The sequence below is a fragment of the Microcebus murinus genome, chromosome 16 (genome assembly GCF_040939455.1).
Source record: "Microcebus murinus isolate Inina chromosome 16, M.murinus_Inina_mat1.0, whole genome shotgun sequence".
NCBI classification, from domain to species: Eukaryota; Metazoa; Chordata; class Mammalia; order Primates; family Cheirogaleidae; genus Microcebus; species Microcebus murinus.
This window is the reverse complement of record NC_134119.1, coordinates 28069097-28086604: the sequence shown is the minus strand read 5'-3', so window position 1 is coordinate 28086604 and position 17508 is coordinate 28069097. Positions and strand designations below refer to the sequence as shown.

General features: G+C 47.1%; 1 protein-coding gene across 8 annotated transcripts in view; it reads left to right on the top strand.

Annotated features, from left to right (window-relative positions):
• Positions 1-17508, top strand: part of SNPH (syntaphilin) — a 40257-nt gene continuing 22749 nt past the window's right edge. For 4 of the 8 annotated variants that reach the window (XM_012754898.2, XM_012754890.3, XM_012754897.3 and 1 more), the window contains exons 1-3: positions 1-131; positions 386-492; positions 10315-10486. Coding sequence is in view for 2 of the 8 variants with exons in the window: in XM_076011001.1 (XP_075867116.1) it covers positions 135-492 (358 nt within the window). In the remaining 6 variants the exon portion in view is untranslated. Of the gene's footprint in view, positions 493-4402; positions 10487-17508 lie in introns of those variants that run through there. The other 4 variants (XM_076011001.1, XM_076011000.1, XM_012754894.3 and 1 more) reach the window with 3 other exon arrangements.

The following is a 17508-nucleotide window of genomic DNA, read 5'->3' as shown; positions in this document are numbered from 1 at the left end:
TCCATCCACCTCACCCTCTTCTCCCCTCCCTCCAGGCAGTCCCAGCTCTGCGAGCACCTAGCTAGCACCCAGCTCCGGAGAGCAATTCGGCGGCCCCAATAGGGCAGCTGAAGCCATGGAAGCCTCGGCAGGTGATGACAAGGACGCCGGGGACCTCCCGGCCCACCGCCCAGCTGCACCCGCCTCAGCCCAGAGTGCCCAGGGCCAGGGGGGTGGGGAGGACGCGGGCCGCGAGGAGGAGCGGACGGAGAGCCCAGCAGGCAGCCTGCCCTCCAAGCTTTCTGGCTGCTGAGGCCCAGCTGTCTGGGACCGCGGGCTCAGCTGTAGCAGTGTCCCCCGCCCGCGTTCACCCGCCCCTGTCTGTCTCTTCTTCCCACCGCCGCAGGTTGCTGATCAGGGCCAGGCGGCTGCAGCAGCGACTGCAGAGGCGCTGCGCCAAGCCGGGCCGGAGTGGCGCGAGCCGGCGGGGCTGCGGAGGGCGAGTGGACTCAGGTGAGGAGGCCGCGGCGGAGCCGGGAGGGGGCCCTGCGCCCCACTGAGGCGGGTGGGGGCAGCTTGCAACCGCTCGCTGCGGTAGAATCCCTCAGAGGGCACCGGCCAAAGAGGGGTTAATCGTGACTCATTCTTACCCTCCCTTCATTCCCTTACATCCTTCTAAGCGCTCCCCTCCCACAGTGAAATTTACTAATTAGAGGATGCTGATTGCAACTGGGAAGACGTCCAAGGTGGGCGATTGGAAGGGTTTTAGGGGACCCCCCATTCCTATTTGTCTTCCTCTTCTGGCATTTGGCAAACATTTAAGCTTCTCTTTTTTTCCTTCTTGGAGCAAGGGGTATCTGGGGGTGGGAGAAGGTTGGAACCCCACAGCCACCCCAAGGTCAAGTGCCAGTGACTGCTCCCTTCCTATTTTTCCCTGTGAAAAGCGTCAGGGCCCTCCAGTAGACCCGAAAAAAATGCCCATGTGCTCTAGAGTGGTAGATCTGAGCCTCGGTTTCCCTGGAGCTTCCATGGGATATGAAGCTTTCTCCTTCCATTCCCCAGCAGAGAGCTAGGCTGTTTGCAACACCTACTAGCCTGGGAAGCCCTATATTCCCTTCCTCAACCCTGCAGACTGGAGAGGCTGGTCACATGCTACCTGTTTCCTCTGCCTTTTCTGCCCATCTGGTGATGTGGGGTGGGCTGGAGGAGCTTCCCAGAAAAAGGTGATCTCTGCAGGCAGAGTGGTGTAAGGAAAGTGCTAGAGATTGGAGTTCTAGGCCTTTAACTTGCTAGTTGGCCACAAGTAGCCATCTTAAAATTCCTTAGGCGTAGGTGTCTGTCTGCTCATCTGTTAAATGCAGGAGTTGGATTAAATGATCTGTACAATTTTAGTATACCACTCAAGCAGCTCTTACACGTCAGGGGGACTCCTTTACTAATTTAAATTAAAAATTATGTTCATGAAATAATTGGGGTTTCCTCAGTTGATCTCTTTCAACTCTGGACCTCACAAGTGAAGCATTGACCTTGTGTGCCTTGGAGGTGTCAAACAGACCTATGTTGACATCCCTGCTCTATCAATTACTTCCCTTCCCTAATCTTCAGTTTCCTCATCTGCAAATCTAGGAAGAGGGCTCTTACCTTAGAGGGCTGTTGTGAGGATTATATGAATTGTATATGGAAGCACCTAAAATGGTGTCTGTGCCTGGCACATAGAAGGTTCTCGGGGACTTGGGACTTGGGAGATAGACTGGGAGAAGACAGGAGGGGGTGGCTACTTGTAGTTGTCTTTTTCTCCCCAGTTTCTGACATTGTCTTCCACATCCCTGCAATAATGTCCCTGCCAGGGGATAATGAATGCTGGAGTGTGTTGGGCCACCAGGCTGAGGGCCTAGGCAGCAATCAGGAGGTACAAACATTTCCATTGCAAGGACTGTGACATCATTCTAGCAAATGATGGTCCCAAGGAGGCATTTATAGCCCAGCATTGGTCTTGGAAAATCCTAGCATCCAAGGGTGGAGTCTCTGAGGGAAGAGAACATCAGAATTTTGTGTGCTGGCAGTGGGGCAGGCACCAAGGCTTCCAGATGAATCCCACTGCTGTTCTCTTGGCCTCCCTGGAATCTCACTCTAGAATGTCCCTGAGATTAGGCCATCAAGTTTTTGGTGCCCATACTTACTATTCTTTATCTTCCTTCCTGCTGTCATTTTCAGCCTAGCACTCAATCCTTCTTGCTCCAATTTATTCCACAGATACCTTGACTTATGACAGCATGATAATAGAGGTTCCCTATAGGATGAGGTGGGGCATTTTGTTGCTGCACCAGTTGGGCCAAAAGAAGTTGTCATGTTACCCCTGCTCTAAATTCCCGTTAGACTGTGAGCTCCTTCTGCAGAGGCCCCATCTTTCCTCTCTGTGTCTCCAGCCTCTGGCCCATGACTGGGCACAAAGTAAGTGCTCAGTAAGTGTTGAATTAAATAAGTTTGAGGAAATTATGCCCCTCAACTATCTAGGTTATGGAGAAATTGTGGGCATGTGGTGATTATATAGGTAAGTGTGGGACATTGCTATTGCTATTACTAAAACTTATTATTGCTATTGCTAGTGGCTAGCAGATGTTTTGCCTGTTCCTTTAGGGCTCCTAACTAGACCCAAAGAGGCCAGATGTGCCAGGGAGGGTGGTGATGTTGGCAAAAAGGGATCCAAATGGTGCTGACTGGTGTAAGATGACTGTGAAGAGAAGAGGATTGGGAAGAGAGCCATCTTCTGTGTTTGAGGGAGGAGAGCAGATAAGAAGAATGAAGGGAGCCAAGATGGACATGCCATAGAAAGTCAGGAGACCCAGGTCCTGTCCAGCCCCTCATTGTGTGAACTTGGGTCAATTAAGCTTCCCCTCAAAGCCTGTGTCCCATCTATATAATGAAGGGACTGGACTAGGTGAATCGTAGGGCCCCTTCTGGTTCTGATATCCTGTCGAGTGGATTTTGTTAAATTAAAATGGGACAACTGTTATTACTCTTAATATCGTTTGTGAAGTACCAGACCATCAACTATCTCAGATAATCCTCATAACAAATTACACCTATGTGAAAGATGAGGAAACTGAGGCTTAGGGAGATTAAATGACTTGCCCCTGACTGCACAGCTAAAAGTGGCAGAACTGTAACCTGACACCAGGTCTGTCTGAGTCAAAGAGCATGCTCTTCCAATGGTCTTGCTGCCTCCCCATAGCACCTTGCTGTTGCTGTGAGTCACACATGCACTTGCAGGCGTGAGTAGGGGTTTGGAGAAGGGAAAGCTGTGAAAATGTCATGGTGGGAGATCAGGCATTTCCCCGAAGTGATTTCTGCAGGGGACTTGATGGAAGAGTGTGTGAGTCAGGACAGGAAAAGGAGAGTTTTCCTTTCACCATGAAATCTGCTTTGCTGATGGGTGTTAGGTGCCCTTTTACCAAGGGGAATGGCTGGGCCTGAATGACATTCATGACAGACATACTTTTTGAGTGCTTATGTAATTTTACCCATTTTTTACAAGTGAGAAAACCAAGACAGAGAGGCAGAGGGTCTTGCCCAGGCCTGTACAGCTAATATGTTGTAGAACCTGAAGCATATTTAGCTGGAAGTGCACTGGACAGGGAGTCAAAAGGTTGCTTTTAGTCTGAGCCCTCTCATTGACTTGGTAACCTTGGGTGAACCAGTTTCCCTCTGAGAGTTGGTGTTCCCATCTCTCAGATAGACTGGATGCAACTACTGGCCATAAAAAGCCAAAACGGGGCCGGGCGTGGTGGCTCACGCCTGTAATCCTAGCACTCTGGGAGGCCGAGGCGGGCGGATTGCTCGAGGTTGGGAGTTCGAAACCATCCTGAGCGAGACCCCGTCTCTACTAAAAAAATAGAAAGAAATTAATTGACCAACTAAAAATATATATATACAAAAAATTAGCCGGGCGTGGTGGTGCATGCCTGTAGTCCCAGCTACTCGGGAGGCTGAGGCAGGAGGATCACTTGAGCCCAGGAGTTTGAGGTTGCTGTGAGCTAGGCTGACGCCACGGCACTCACTCTAGCCAGGGCAACAAAAGTGAGACTCTGTCTCAAAAAAAAAAAAAAAAAAAAAAGCCAAAACGCAGCCTTGTTCCAGTATCAGGGGTAGAGAGAATTCCTTGTCTTGCTAAACATTGATCAGCATTTGTTATGGTTTATTAGCTAGGCCCTGGGCATACAGTTAAGAGTAAGAGATGATCCCTAGTTTCAAGAAGCTCACCTCTAGGCCGGGCGCGGTGGCTCACGCCTGTAATCCTAGCACTCTGGGAGGCCGAGGCAGGCTGATTGCTCGAGGTCAGGAGTTCGAAACCAGCCTGAGCAAGAGCGAGACCCCATCTCTACTATAAATAGAAAGAAATTAATTGGCCAACTAATATATATAGAAAAAATTAGCCGGGCATGGTGGCACATGCCTGTAGTCCCAGCTACTCGGGAGGCTGAGGCAACAGGATTGCTGGAGCCCAAGAATTTGAGGTTGCTGTGAGCTAGGCTGATGCCATGGCACTCACTCTAACCTGAGCAACAAAGTGAGACTCTGCCTCAAAAAAAAAAAAAGAGGAAGCTCACGTCTAACAGAGAGAGATGCAGATACCTAAGCACGTAGGTATGAAAAAATGTCTAGGAGCTGTGAGGCTTACTGTTATGGATGTAATGCAGGGACGGAGGGGGATGGTCTTTTCTACTGAGTGGATCAGGAAGACTTTAGAGAGAGGATGCCATGTCCTTATTTTCTACACCGAGTTTGTAATGATGATGATGTTGATGATAATAATAATACTAGGGTTCTACCCAGCCTGATATATTTCCAGACAGTTCTAAAGACCTGTTGACTCCTGTCCTCATCAACCCAGAAGATGGCCACAGAGTCTGAAGGATTATAAAAGCTAATTCTATGGTACAGTTCCAATTGAACTACCCATTTTTTCTAGATGGACCAGAACCTTTCTTGTCCTTAGAGGCTTCTAGAAGCAGGACTCTGAAATTCCTCTTGGAAAGCCCATCTAGTGCCTATACACATTCAGTAGGCTTGTAGAATTCTTCTTTATGTCTATTCTCAGCATTCTACCCCTCCGGTGGAGCACTTAACACCTGAGAGGTGAAGGCATCTACCTAAAATTGCTCAGCAGGGCTGGGTTTGTCACTCTGGCCTGATGGTGATTGCATTTCTGAGCCACATGGGGTCTTTCTACATGTAGGCCACCAGGGACCTGAGGGGCCATTTCTCATTAGAGAGACAGTTGGCACTAAGTGAAGGTTTGATGCAGGCGATATAAAGCTGGAGCTGAGCGCTTTTGGAGAGGCAGAGGCCCATGTTCCCCAGGCTGCTTTGCATCTCTTAATGGACAGATATTTATGAAGTGTTTGTCACATGCTCAGCACTGTCCTCTAAATTGAGGTTCTGAGCCAACCAAAAGGGAGTGTCTGGGAAGCAGCCTGGTGCAGTGGAAAGAGCCAGCACCGAGGAGTCAGGAGGCTCAGGCTCTCCCCAGCTCTGCCACTGACTCACTGGGTGGCCTGAGGTCGGGTCCTTTGCTTTTCCATACTTGCGAAATGGGAGTCAGAGGTGGTGATCTCTGAGAGCCCTTCAAGCTCTGACTGGCTAACAATTCAGCAACTCTTTCTTCTGTTCTGTAGCCACCTTAGGGGGTGCAAGGGTGGATAGGATACAGATAGCTGTAACTTGAGGAAGAATAAGATAAATATAACAAGAGGCATGAACAAATGCACTGTGGATTTGCTGGAGGGAGAGAGCTTGGGAAAGGCTCGGTTCAAAAGCTACCTCTTCAAAGACGGAATGATGCAGATACAGATAGATGGAGTTGTATGTGTTTTGATTTTTGGTGTTTTCATTTTGTTTTAACCAGGAGGAGTCACAGAAGCGTGCTGTCATACTGGGACAGGAAGGCAGTGTAGCAGAGCAGGGGTTCCTGGGCTAGATTTCACAAAGATCATTACATTTGGGAATCTGCCCTAGGTTGGCCAGCTTTTTGTTTTTCCAGATAAGGACATTTGAATGACACTTAGAGTTCTGTTTACTATCACTATCATATAGTAACAGAAAGAACATTTTAATACATCTATCCCCAAAAGCCATATTATCAGAAAAAAAAGGCACTCTTTTAAATGGAATACATTTTGCTTTAGTAAAACCTCACTGTGTTGTCCATATTTTGCTCATTTTGCCACAGACTAATGTTCTTGTGTTTGGCTCTGAAGTCAGGCTGCTGGGATTTGAATCTCAGCCAGGTTACTTTCTCTCAGAGCCTCTGTTTCCTCATCTGTAAAATGGGGAAACAATGTTATCTCCTAAGATCATTAGGAAGTCTGTATGCCAAAATAAAACATGTAAAGCAAGGGATGTCAAACGCAGTTGTCTACAAAGGTAAGATGGGTCGATTGGGCTATTTGTAGCAAATTGGAAAGTGCTTGCTTGAAAGAGGCAGCTGCTATTCTGCTCTCGCCATGCTTGCCTACAAGAATGTTAGCCCAATGTTTTCATATCTTGTATAAGACAGAAATCTGGATATTTGTGACATTCCCTATTTTTTAAAGTGTGGGCAACTAGGCAACATTTTAAAATGCACATATTAAAACGTGTCTGTGGCAGGCCACCAGTTTGGGACCTCTGGTATAGAGTTTGAGATGCTGGGCACATAATACTCAGAAATTGTTGGCTGGACTACAGATGATGACAGAGAGGAAACAAGGCTAGAAAGGCAGGCCCAGGTCGGAGAGTGCCTTGTTTGCAAGGCTGGAGACTTTAGCCTTGCTTTGGCAGCTTGTGAGCTTTTGCTTCTGGGCCCCCAGCTCAAAGGCCCTAATCGTGCCCCTTCCTTTTTGGCAGTGCTATTAGGATTGAGGCCCTAGGGCCTGAGGCCTCCAGGTACCTCTGTACCCACTTAAAGCTGGCCCTAACCAGGCCTCCCTACCACAGGGTCTCTGGAAGCTTGCTTGGCAGCCCCACAGGAGCTAACTTGGCTGGTGGCCTGTGGAGCCTGGCACAGAAGCCACCCTTGAGAGACAGGCATGAAGAGAAGCTCGGGCAGCTCCTCAGTGGGCGGAGCAGTTCCTGTTCTTTGGGAGCTGTGTTGGTCTTGCCGCCGAGGTTCTGCTGCCTCTCCTTGGGTTGCAATGTGGTCTGGACGGCAAGCATCTCTCCATATGCAGCTCTACCACATGGCCCCACAGAGGAAAAGCTGGAATCTGGTTGCAGAGGAAGCCTAGAGTGTTCTTAGAGAAGGACCTCAGAGGAGCTGCTACTTAACAAGAGGAGCCCCACTGACATGGTTTCAGGCCTTTTTGGGATTCAGATTAAAGCCACTGATGACAGTTTACATTATTTGGCTCCAGTTAATCAAATATAAAAGCACCTAATGTGACAAGGTTTTATTCTGGCCACAGTGAAAGAATGCAAAGAAGTATTTATATCCATTCATTCAATCAGTATTACTGAGCGTCTACTCTGTATGCAGACACCAAGAAGTGGTTCCTACCCTCAGGGAGCTATATAACCTGTTTGAAGGAAAGACATATGAATGATGCAGAGGGCCTGGCACATACAAATATTAATAACAGCTGCCATTTGACTGCATGCCTCCTCAGTATTAAGCGCTAGCCACCATAGCACCCGTTTTAGAGGGTGGATGTGGGAATTGAATGGAATCTTCCTCTAGAGCACTCAGCCTGTGCCTGCCACACGGTGATGTAGCTATGTTATTGGTAGCCTGGCAGATCCAGAAGAACAGCAAAATACAGATGGATCAGAGAAAAAAAGAAGCAGCAAAACAATTCAGTCCCACTTAGCATATGTTATCTTCATTTTATAGATGAGGACACAGACTCAGAGAAAGGAATTAATTTGTTCAAGGTTACCCAGTTGCTGGTAGCAGAGCTTACAGTTAGATGCTGGTCTGTTTGGCATCAAAGCTATGTTCTTTCCTCTAAGCCATACTGCCTCTAAATAAGTGATTCATGAACAAAAACATAAAACTATCATTTGTTGAACACCTATAGCAGGTGAGTCACAGTGCTACTTGGTGAGGTAGGGAGTTTTTATAGGTAAGGAAACTGGGACTGCTAGAAAGAAGAAACTAGGCCGGGCGTGGTGGCTCACGCCTGTAATCCTAGTACTCTGGGAGGCCGAGGCGGGCGGATTGCTCGAGGTCAGGAGTTCGAAACCAGCCTGAGCAAGAGCGAGACCCCCGTCTCTACTATAAAAATTAGAAAGAAATTAATTGGCCAACTAATATATATATATATATAGAAAAAATTAGCTGGGCATGTGGCGCATGCCTGTAGTCCCAGCTACTCGGGAGGCTGAGGCAGGAGGATTGAGGTTGAGCCCAGGAGTTTGAGGTTGCTGTGAGCTAGGCTGATGCCACGGCACTCACTCTAGCCTGGGCAACAAAGCGAGACTCTGTCTCAAAAAAAAAAAAAAAAAAGAAAGAAAGAAAGAAGAAACTGGCCCAAAGTTATGTAGACACAGAGTGGTGGGGCCAGAACTCCAACCCACGGGTACTGGATGTGGCTTCCCACACTGTAGAGACAGAGTGGTGGTCTTCCAGAGTGAAGATCATTGTCTGTAGATATTCAAAGTATACTCACAGGAGAGATTGTGAGCTTCCACATGCCCTGAGGGGCACATCCCAGACCAGTATTTGCAAGTGCCAGCAAGGGAGGCAAATTTTGGCTTAGTTCAAAGGAGCATATTCTAAAATAAAAAAAGTCTAGTAACAAAGAGTGTGTTTTGAGATCTAGTGCCTCATCTCTGGGCTGCTCACCTAGGTCCGGATATTCTAGGAAGAATTCTGACAGTTGCAATCCAAAGGATCTAGAATTCTAGTATAGGGCTGGTCACAGGTGATGCAAGCAGTGGGCACCACTGGCACTCCCAGGAGAAAGAGTAGCTATAGATTAGAACTATCTGGGAAGGCTTTCTGGAGGAGGAGGAGGAAAAGGAAGAGGAAATAGTGCAGGACCTAAAGAGCTGGCAGAGTAAGGGCTGGGGGAAGGGAGAAGAAGAAGATTGTATAAAGTGAGTCCTCAGGTAGTGAGCCCACCAGTCTGGCTGGGCCATAGGTCTGGGTTCCCTCAGCAAAAGGCAGCTCCCTGGAAACAGGCTGGGCATGATGGGTCACACCTATAATTCCAGCACTTTGGGAGGTGAGGCAGGAGGATCACTTGAGACCAGGAGTTCGAGACCAGCCTGAGCAACATAGCGTGACCCCATCTCTACAAAAAATAATAAAAAAATCAGCTGGGTGTGGTGGCATACACCTGTAGTCCCAGCTACTTGGGAGACTGAGGCAGGAGGATTGCTTGTGCCTAGGAGTTCAAGGTTACAGTGAGCTACTATATGATCACATCACTGCACTCCAGCTGGGGCAACAGAGTGGCACCCTGTCTCAAAAAAAAGTAGAAACGGAGGCTCAGTAAATCCTGGGTCTTTCCCAAAGCCTTGTTAGGCGACTAGTCTGGCTCCACTTCCCAGTCTTACTTCCCACACACCCCCTCCTCTCTGCATTGTACCATTCACTTCCCTTTCAGAAGTAGCAGATTTTAGACATTGAGCTCAAGTCGGAGAAAGCTGTGCTAAACATCGCCTCTGCAGTGAGACAGAGGTCATGGGCAGCCGAAGGCATCAGACAGCAGTCACTTCCCTCACACTTTGGGGCACAGAGCCAGAGGGGGTGGAGCCACAGCTCCATTCACTTAAGTGGCCCTGGGCATCCTGGGAACCACTTGCTGCTCAGAGTGAGCACTGGCTTCAGAGTTAGGCTGGGCTCAGTTCTAGTTCTGTCACTTGTTAGCCTAGGACTTCAGACAAATTGCGTTCCCCCTTGGGCCATTTTCCCACCTACCAGAGAGAAACTGATTGTTCCCGCATGAGAGGAGGTGGGATGATCTGCTGAGAGCTTCTGTGGGAAAGGGCCAGGTATACAGCAGACATCCCCACAAATGCTGCCTCTTCCTGTCTCCTTCCTCTCTATGGGCCTCAACTGCTTCTCTGCCCCTTGAACTCCCAGCTCTTATCCCAGCGAGTGATAACAGCTACACTACATGCCAGGCATAGGGATATGTGACCTTATAGCAACCCCCTGTCACCCTGGTTGAGGAAAGCATTATAGAAATGGAAGCTGAACTATAGGGAAGTTAACCAACTTGTTCAAGGTCCCACAGCTCTGACATGGTGGCTAAGCTACCAAATATGACACCAGAGCACAGATTCTCCCCGCCTCTCATGTTGTCCCTTTGCTTTCTCATTCTCTTCCTTTCCCTATTTCCATTCTTTTAGGCCTATGAATGTCTATTCCTCTCTCCTCAACTCTTAGCTGGGCTCTTACAAACAAGGTTGCTAGTCCTGGTCCTGATTGGAGTGAGCTGGCCTCAGAGCTTGAGAAGGATTTTGTGATGCTCTATTACTTCAGAAGAGTCCCTGAGTGAGCCTTGGACATGTTCGACCCCAGGTCAGCAGTATTCCTTCCATGCCATTCCTTTCCACCTCAATTACTTACACCCTTCCTGTTCTCTGTGCCTGAAATTTTCTTCCTACTACTATTGCTGTCTCCCCATACTCAGATCTGTCCCAAGGCCCAGCTCAAACACCACCTTTCAGGGGTCATTCTTCCAACTCCCACAGCTCCTTCCCAGTGCCCCAACTCTTAGTCACCATGCCGCACTCTGTGCTCTCACACCCTCCTTTTCCATGACCCTCAGAGACCACCCTCCCTGGGTGATACCCAGGGCCCAGATTGAAGCTGTAGGACAACTTGAACCAGTGCCGTTCTGTGGCTTCCTTCCGGAGAGCCCCTCCCTGCCTCCCTAGGGTGGGGTGCTCACTCTGGAGGCTGTGGGTCCAAGAGAGGTTGGGCCTGGCAGAAGATAGTGTTATAAGGAGTCCCAGATGTCAGCCATCCAGATAAACAAGGGCAGGATCCCACCATGGACAGCATCAGATCCATCAGATCTGAGCAGTCAGGAACAGAGAGCACAAACCGGATTTGGGCATGGTTAGACTGCCATCTCAGTCTCTACCATGGACTTACTGACCCTTCCTTACTTCATTAACAAAAATGGCCATCATAATCACAATGCCGGTCTCACAGAAGCAAAACTGGCATGAGAATTAAACTGGATTATAAATCCCATATGTGCAAAGCCCTTATCCCAGGGTTTAGTACACAGTAGTGCCTAATAAATACAGTACACATCCATCCATAATTAGAAAGAAAGAACTTTATAACTCCCCTGGTTTCCCAAATCTCCAATGCATCTTCGGTTGGTAGTGAGCTCCCTCCTCACTGGAGGTGTTCTAACTGGGTCTAACCACAGAACAGGAATGTTATTCAGAGAAATTGAACTTCATTCAGAAGGGTGTTGGGCTTTGAAGCCTTCAGATTCTTTCCTATCCTGTATTTCTGGATTCTGTGAAGTCCTGACTCAGATCTCATTAGTCAATTATTAGAAATCAGTTGGGGTTCAGCTTGGACATCTGTTTAGCACAGATAAAATTCTGCTGGAGTTGTGAGCTAATTGACAGCTTTCTCCCAAGAAGTGGCAAGGCTAGAAACAAAATCGGGTCCAAGAAGAAGGGCTCTAATGGATCCTGTGAAGGGAAACTGTCTGGGGTATTAGGGGCATGTGGTTAAATGTTTAGGTTGAACTTGGGAAAGGCTACATACCCCGTGGCTGCTAGAATGAATTTCCTAGGGCAAGGACTGTTTCTTTACCTCTGAGTCCCCAATGCCAAGCACAAGCTGGCACACAAGAAATACTTTGGAAATATGCTGAGTAATGACAAGTAGCTCTGGTGTCCCTATCAGATGGAATCCCAGGTTGAAACTCTTGGGACTGCCCTAGAGGCCATGTGGCAGATTCATACTCAGTATGCATGTGTGCATGTGCGTGTGTGTTGTGTGTGCCTGCCTAAGACTCCTCTTGTTTGCTGTTGCTCCTTCTCCTTCCTTTCCTCTACCTTGTCCCTCCTCTTTCTTCTAGCTTTATTGAAATATATTAATAGTTGATATACAACAAGCTGCTCATATTTAAAGTATACACTTTAAGTTTTGACATATGTATATACCCATGAAACCATTACCACATCCATCATCCCCAAAGTTTCTTCTTACACCTTTGTAATTCTCCCCTCTTGAGCCTCCTCTCCTCTTGTCCTCAGGTAACAACTGCTCTGCTTTCTATCACTAAAGATTACTTTGTATTTTCTAGAAATTTATATAAATGGAAAAGTGCAATAATAGTATGCACTTTTGTTTAGTCTGGCTTCTTATCACTCACTGTAATTATTTTAAGATTAATGTTGTATATATCAGTAATTGATTGCTTTGTATTGCTGAGTAGTATTCCATTGTGTGGGTAAAGGATAAACTATGATTTGGTTTTTTTTTGTTTTTTTTTGAGACAGAGTCTCGCTTTGTTGCCTAGGCTAGAGTGAGTGCCATGGCGTCAGCCTAGCTCACAGCAACCTCAAACTCCTGGCTCAAGCAATCCTTCTGCCTCAGCCTCCCAAGTAGCTGGGACTACAGGCATGCGCCACCATGCCCGGCTAATTTTTTCTATATATATTAGTTGGCCAATTAATTTCTTTCTATTTATAGTAGAGACGGGGTCTCGCTCTTGCTCAGGCTGGTTTTGAACTCCTGACCTCGAGCAATCCGCCTGCTTCGGCCTCCCAGAGAGCTAGGATTACAGGCGTGAGCCACCGCGCCTGGCCCTATGATTTGTTTATACATTCATCTATTGATAGATATTTAGTTTTTCTGATTTTTTTGATATTACAAGTAAAGCTGTTATGAACATTTATGTATAAATCTTTCATGCCCATGGCCATGTATTCATTAAGGAAGGTTTGTCAGGCTCCACACTGGCTACGTTGGGGGATGCGCTGGTTGGAGCAGTGCTCACAGCTTTTCTGCTTTGCTCTGAGCTGTGTGGAGCCCAGATAAAAGCCTCATTACCTCTCCTGCCAGAGCCCTTTCTTTCACAGCTCACCAGCAGCACACATACATGTGTATGCATGTGTGTGCATGTGTAGGCCCAGAACCCCCCAAAAGGTGGAAGACCATGGTCTCCAGGTGGAGATGTATATAAACAGCCTTCATCCTGTTGGTGCAGGGCATGCTCTGAAGGGAGCATTGCAATGAGGCCACCAGGAGAGAGCCATGAACTCTACCTCCTGTGAAGCTACATACAGGTGGCCAGGGCTGACTTGAACTTGAGGATAAGTAGGCTGAAGAAACTTAGAAGGGCTTTCCCGGCAGAGGCCACTACATAGGGAAAAGTCCAGTGCATCCTCAGTATGAGCACAGCAAAGATGGTTGGGAAGGAGGTACGATGGGGTAGAAGGTGGACAAGGAGGCAGAGGTCAGGTTGTCACAACAACTCTGTGAGGTAGGAGATGTTATCTCCATTGTATAAGTGGGGAGACTGAGGTACCAAGAGGTCAACAGAGGTATGCCCTTAGACCTGTGAGTCAGTGACAGAGCTGAGTGTCCTGGCTCCAAGTATTTGTGCTCTCAATGCTGTGCCAGGCTTTGTCCCAAGAGGGACACAGGGTAGAGCTCTCTCATGGCCCCTCATCCTGCTGTCTGGATTGACCATGTGGAGTTCTCAGGACTGCCAGCTCATCTGTTTAGCTGCCTTACTTCTTTCAGCAGGTGTTTGCTAAGCCTTGATTCTGCATCCATCCCTGTTCACAGCACCTGGGAAAACTCCAGGCCACTAAAGGCATGATGTTCACTTCTCTTCTAGCCCTTGCAGGTCCTCAAGTCCAGAGAGCTGCTGCTCACAACTCACAGGCTAAAACTGCCGCTGTAACTCTGGATCCAGAATTGGGGTGGGTGTGTGTATGTTTTAGTCAGGTTACATCACCACCCCTAAATAGGGTTCCATCATCTAGGGAGGAGGCACTGAACATTGGGCAGGCAGTGAGGCCAACCCACCCAGAGACCTGGTCATCATCACCATTTTTCCCCCTCTTTCGTTCCCCATGGTCTATCTCTTCTGGGCTCTGAAGAGTCTACCTCCTAAATTTCTCTTGAAGCCACATTTACTTCTGTCACTTCCTCTCCTCTACTTTCATTTTAGCTTTTGCAACCCTCATGAAAGCCTCATCATCTTTGACCTGTTCTCCTGGTGCCTCTCCTCATCTCTTGCCAGTCCATTTTTGGCAGATCTAGTACAAGGTCATGTTCTATAATATAAACTTGACCTTGAGCCTTAAACCTGCCTTGACCTTGAACCTTAAACTTGACATTTACCTTAAACTTGTTCAGAAATTTTTTTCTGTAGGCTGAGAAGGTAGCCCCTCCCACACTTCCTTGCCTGGCCTTTCTCTCTGCTCCCCCTACACCTTTACACTGTGTGTTCTAGCAGTACCCAGCCCCTTGTAGCTCTCTCACTCCTCTATAACTCTGTAAATGCTAACCCCTGCCCCTTGCACAGCAGAATCTGGAATGCTCCTCCACAGGTAGCTCCTAGATACCTGGAGAACACATATGCACCCATTCTTCACAACTTGGCTCAAGGGACCTCCTGAGTTCTACAGAAAGACTCACTCTCTCTTCTGCCCAACCCTTCACTGACATGTGCTTTGATTACTGGGGTTATTGGCAGAGGAGAAAACAGTACACAATAGACATCTGGTAAATATTGACTGAAACAGTCATGCTGGAGCTGCCACACAGATAGGAAATACTGTAATTAGGAGGGAAGGAGCTTTCAGAGGCTTGCTTTCAATCTTGGAGTTAGGCCACTTTTGAGCTAGGCCTCAGTTTCCCCTTTGCCACATGTGGATAAAGATACTTGGCCATAGGGCCAAACAGACATAGAAAGATCATCTTGGACAATTGGTGTGTCTGCGCTTGAACTCTTTGCCTTTTAAGGCCTTGGTTAAGTGCCATTGGTTTTGTCAAGGAGACTACCCAGCTGATGGGTCAGCAGCCTAACCCTTCAGGAAAGCAGTTGGCAGCACACGCATACTTTTTTGACTGTATAAATCTACTACCAGGAATCCAGCCTGAAGAAATAATTCTAAATACAGAAAAATAATTGTGTACAAAGATAACTGTTGTAGCATTATTTTCAATAGTTAGAAAGTTTAATTGTTCAACAGAGAGGAGAAGTTAAGTGCACCATGATGAACCCTTGAAATGGAAATTTTATAGCCCATAAAATATATTTTACAAAGAATAGGCCATATTCTTAAACCATGTTAGATTTTTAAAAGATACAAAGTTGTATATATACCATGGTTGTAACTATGTAAATATAACAACCTCAAGCCCCCTGAGAATATATCTGTGCTTAGAAAAAAACTGAGAATGGACAGCAATCAAATTAATCAATGGTTTATCTTTGAGTGGCAAAACTGGAGGGCTTTTTAAAAAGGGTATGTGCTACTTTTATAACTATATTTAAAATGTTATAATTACCCAGTTGGAGCTAAGGGAGCCTGTTTTTGTTCGGTAACCATTTGGGGATAAGTTATTCAGTTGTCTCAGGAACTTTGTTTATAAAACAAGGGGAAACAACTACTGAGCAGTGTGTGCCAGACTCTTTCCATGCATCGTTGATTAAATCTTCACAACTAAAACTTCATTTTATAGATGAAGTTACAGCTGTGGTCAGCCCTCTGCTATGAACTAGGTTTTTGGCTTGATTCTGCCCAGGACAAAGCCCCTGCTCTTTACACCATCTCAGGGGCCCCTATGATGCCTGCTCTGGGGAAACAGCGCAGGTGAGAGGGACACTTGAGAGTGCTGTGTCAACAGAGCTGGTGTGGGCTGAGCCTTTCCTCTGAGTTTATCTTACAGGGTGGGGGAGATCAGTGTTTGCCAGCAGGTGAGAAGATGAGAGCTTTTCCCTGACTGCAGTCAGAGCTGATGCTCCCTACTTGATCTCTCTGGCCCCAGCAGGCTTTTCCTGAAAAAGATTTCCCCTTCAGCCCAAGTCTTCCATTCTTCTCACCTGAAAGAACATTGCAGGGCTGTGTTCTCAGCCTCCTGGTACATCCCAGCATTGTGGATTCAGAGCTATAATCCTAGAGTTTGAGTCCCAGCCCCACTACTGATTTATCTGGGGCTTTGACCAAATGCCTCCCACTCCCCACCCTGACCTTAGATCTTCTCCCTGTAAAATGGGATTGGACTAGAGTAGAGATTCCAAACTCCAATGCCAGGCAGCTAACAAACAAAATAGACCAGATATAAAAGCAAGAGCTCTAGTAAGAACTCTGGTAAAAACGGAACCACTTCTCAGCCTCAGACAATCATTGCCATGCAAGAATACAGGCACAGAGGTGTTAGTTTTTAATTTGTTCGAAATAAGCCAGAAATCTGGATTTTTTTAAAAATAATTGAAATGCTTCAATTCATAAATGTTGACTCAAAATACACATGCAGGTCTACGAGCATGATATGACCTATAGGCTGCCAGTTTAGGATCTCTGTAATAGGCTGCCAGTTTAGGATCTCTGTAGTCCTCTGCCTCTGAGCACCTTCTGACTCTGACCTTCTGGTACCTGGCCTCCTTGTCTACAGAGGCTGCTGGAGCCTGGTGCTGGACAGATTAAGACCCTGGCCTGCAAAGCAAGATCAGTCTCCTGAGAAGGAGGAGAAGGAGACCCTAAGCTTGGCTTTTCCGGGCCCCCATGCTCACTCTTGCCAAACATAGCTTTCAAAGGCTCTGTTCTGCTACTGCTAGAAGGTGTATCCCAGCTAGCTATGCCATGGACCATGTACCAACGGCTTCTGTGTTCAGCACTGTGTTGGGCAGTACACCCTCCCTTCATTGTCATGACAGTGATTAACTTCTTGTACATACAAGAAAATTGGTCCTGAGAGTGACTGGCCTGCGGGCACACAACCCCTGGCTGAGCTGGGACGTGAATCCAGGAGTGTTTGACTATACCCCCAGAGCTCTTGCAAATGGTCATTACACCCCTTGGAGGGGACCTGCTCATGCTATTTATTTAGAGAAGAATAAAACCCTTCCAGCTCGTAACCTAGCAGGAGAGACAAGCCCACTAAATAGGACACCGTGCACAGAAAGAATTATAATAATATAAACAAAGTACCACAAAGCCTTTTTTTCCCCTTTGTTGCCTTGCTAAGAAGGCTACATTTACTTGGTTTAGTGACATCGACCCCAGAGAGTGCAGACCCACTTACTCGTTCAGTACATATTTATTGAAGACCTGTGGTAAACTGGACATTGGTCTAGGCGGTACTGGGGACTAGACTAAATAAAGGACAAAATGGGCACATATTCTTAACTTCCTGGAGCTATCTATACTCTAAAGATAACAAACTAAGTAAATACATAAATATGTTAGACGTTGCTAAGGACTAGGGAGAAAAATAAAGCATGGTAAGAAAGAGGAATGCTGTGGGAGGAAGAGTTGTATTTTAAATAAAGTAGTCAGAGAAGGTGCACTGAGAAGGTGACATTGGAACAAAGATCTGAAGGTGGG